Below are 2,386 nucleotides of genomic sequence, written 5' to 3' on the forward strand. Positions count from 1 at the left end.
CCGAAAATGTCAACTGCCACCCGATCCATTCCCACCCACGTTTGCCCCCTAGATATGCTATGGGTGCATTGCCATTAGTTGGTACATTTCATTCAACCGAAATATCCTAATATGGAATCATATTAATAGATTTAGCTGTTTATACACCTCTCTAATACACATATATTAACGATTCCATTTCAATTTAGAATCACGCGATTTTAATTTCAACTCTACAAATATTTTTTTAGTTACCACATAACGGGCTTTCGTTGTTCAATACCAAATACGTGCGATTTTATCTCCTAACAAAATAATTTTCTTTTTTCACGTAAGCGCCAATTTGTTAATCTTCACTAAGGGGTTTTCGCTTAATCTGACAAATTGTTCAATACCAAATCTAAAATGACATGTACCCTCTAGCTGCCATTTTACACATTTATTTTCAATGATATAATTTTTATTATTATTATCATCTCTATATTTCTTTAATATATCACTGAAATCACCTTCAATAGATTGAACGAATGAATTATTGTCTTTAAGATTTGTTACAACAACTAAAACGCGTCCTTTAATATTGACGTTCATGTTAAAACTAGCGTTCAATTCTTGTTCACGTACTACAAGTTCAGCAGTTGTCGTGTGTTTTGGTGGCACTTTGATGGTGCTATTAATCGACCACGTCATAGATTCCTCTCTCGTGCTTTCCTCCGTCGATCCCATATTAACCTCGCGACCGAAACCTGCCGTTGCCCCGGCAACTTCTTCGGGAAGACCCAATTTAACCTCCAGGTTAAAACCTTTAGTGAAACCCTTGGTTACCTCTGTAGTACAACTAGAGACTGTGGTTCTCTCAGTCTGGAAGGAATGTTCTTGATCATTATCTGTCCAGTTCTCGTATGTTGATCTGAATACAACCTGAAAAAGACAGAATAATATACTAATTAAACATACATTATGCAAGAGCTACATCTGCCTATTGCAGGTCTTTCGTTGGACCTGAAATGTTATATGAACTATTAATTAGACATTAGTTAACTTATCCAAACCATAATCAACTATCTATGTCATTTTATGTGTTGGATTTTCACTGGATTTGAATCCGATCTGCTGCTCAACGCTCATTGATGGTTAAATCTAATATGGATAATCGAGATTTTGTTTTTATCGTACCGACTTTAGTAATGATGATTGAGCCTAGGCTTAAAATTCAAAAGCTAATATCTCGGTTCAGAGTGGGGGAATTTGACTGAATTTTTCAACATATTCTAATTACGTTATCTTTTTATTAACTATTATAGTGAGAACAGTCAACTCTGTATCCAAACTCCCATAATTCCTCTTTAATCATCATATTGTGCCAATCGTGAAACGGTTTAATGAAGTTTTATAATAAAGTTGTGTCAAATTCTCAACCAAGGAATAGATTCTTTAAATAAATAGAACAAGAAATAAGGTTCGGTTTGGTTGGGTTTTTTTTAACTCAGGAAATTGTGGGTTTCAATTTGTAAAGATGCATACACAGGCCAAATGAAATAAGACAAATAAAGTTGTTACGATACCAAAGTTAAGTCAACCAAGGAACAGTTATTTAACGTAGGAAATTGTGGTTTTCAATTTTTAAAGATGCATTATGTAAAAGTTAAATCTACGTCGATAGACTTTTTCTTGTCAAAACTTCAAATATTCATAACTTCGCTCAGAACAAATTAATTTGACTAACATTTTCAATATATTTATTTTGCATTCTCTTTTTTAAAAAACTATTATTTATTTTTTAACTATTATAGCCAACGGTCAACGCTTTACCTGAGTCTTACATAACGCTTCTTTAATTTTTTATTTGTTAAATGTAAATTACCTTTAATATAGAAAATATAAGAGATCTATCCTACCTGTGAATTGGGTTTATCTAATTTTCTTTGTTCTTTATAATCTGGTCGTCCATGTAAAAATCTGACTTTATCCCATTTTACATCCAATACAACATCATCTAGTTTTAAATTCTTCAGATCTTTACTTCTAGTAGCAACAAATACATTCCATGTCCAGATTTTAACAACTTCTTCTATATCAGTAATACTCGTGGTAGACATCCTATAATATAACAATATATATCAATATAAATAAAATATCTATAAAAATACCCAATTGTCTCCCTTTACTAGACCACCCAAATTATTACATCAGAAATTCTCTAATATACAAACATATTATCAATGTAGATAAAATATCTTTACATACCAAATAATCTTCCTATTTTAAACTATATATCAAATCCATTAAAACACGACCCTTAATAAGCCAATAGGTTCAAATTCGAGCATGTAATCCTGAACAAAATTTGACCTTACGGCGGTATCAACATTTGAAGAAACAAAAAATACTAATCTGATTAAAATAC

General features: G+C 31.8%; 1 protein-coding gene across 1 annotated transcript; it reads right to left on the minus strand.

Annotated features, from left to right (window-relative positions):
• Positions 1 to 306: 306 nt before the first annotated feature.
• On the minus strand, positions 307 to 2,078 carry LOC126830536 (uncharacterized). Its single transcript, XM_050560931.1, has 2 exons — positions 1,878 to 2,078; positions 307 to 900 (listed from the first exon to the last, which is right to left on the minus strand). Exons 1-2 carry the CDS (start codon positions 2,076 to 2,078, stop codon positions 307 to 309), a joined length of 795 nt encoding a protein of 264 aa, XP_050416888.1.
• Between the last annotated feature and the right edge of the window lie 308 nt (positions 2,079 to 2,386).

This window comes from Patella vulgata, chromosome 8 (genome assembly GCF_932274485.2).
Source record: "Patella vulgata chromosome 8, xgPatVulg1.2, whole genome shotgun sequence".
NCBI lineage: Eukaryota > Metazoa > Mollusca > Gastropoda > Patellidae > Patella > Patella vulgata.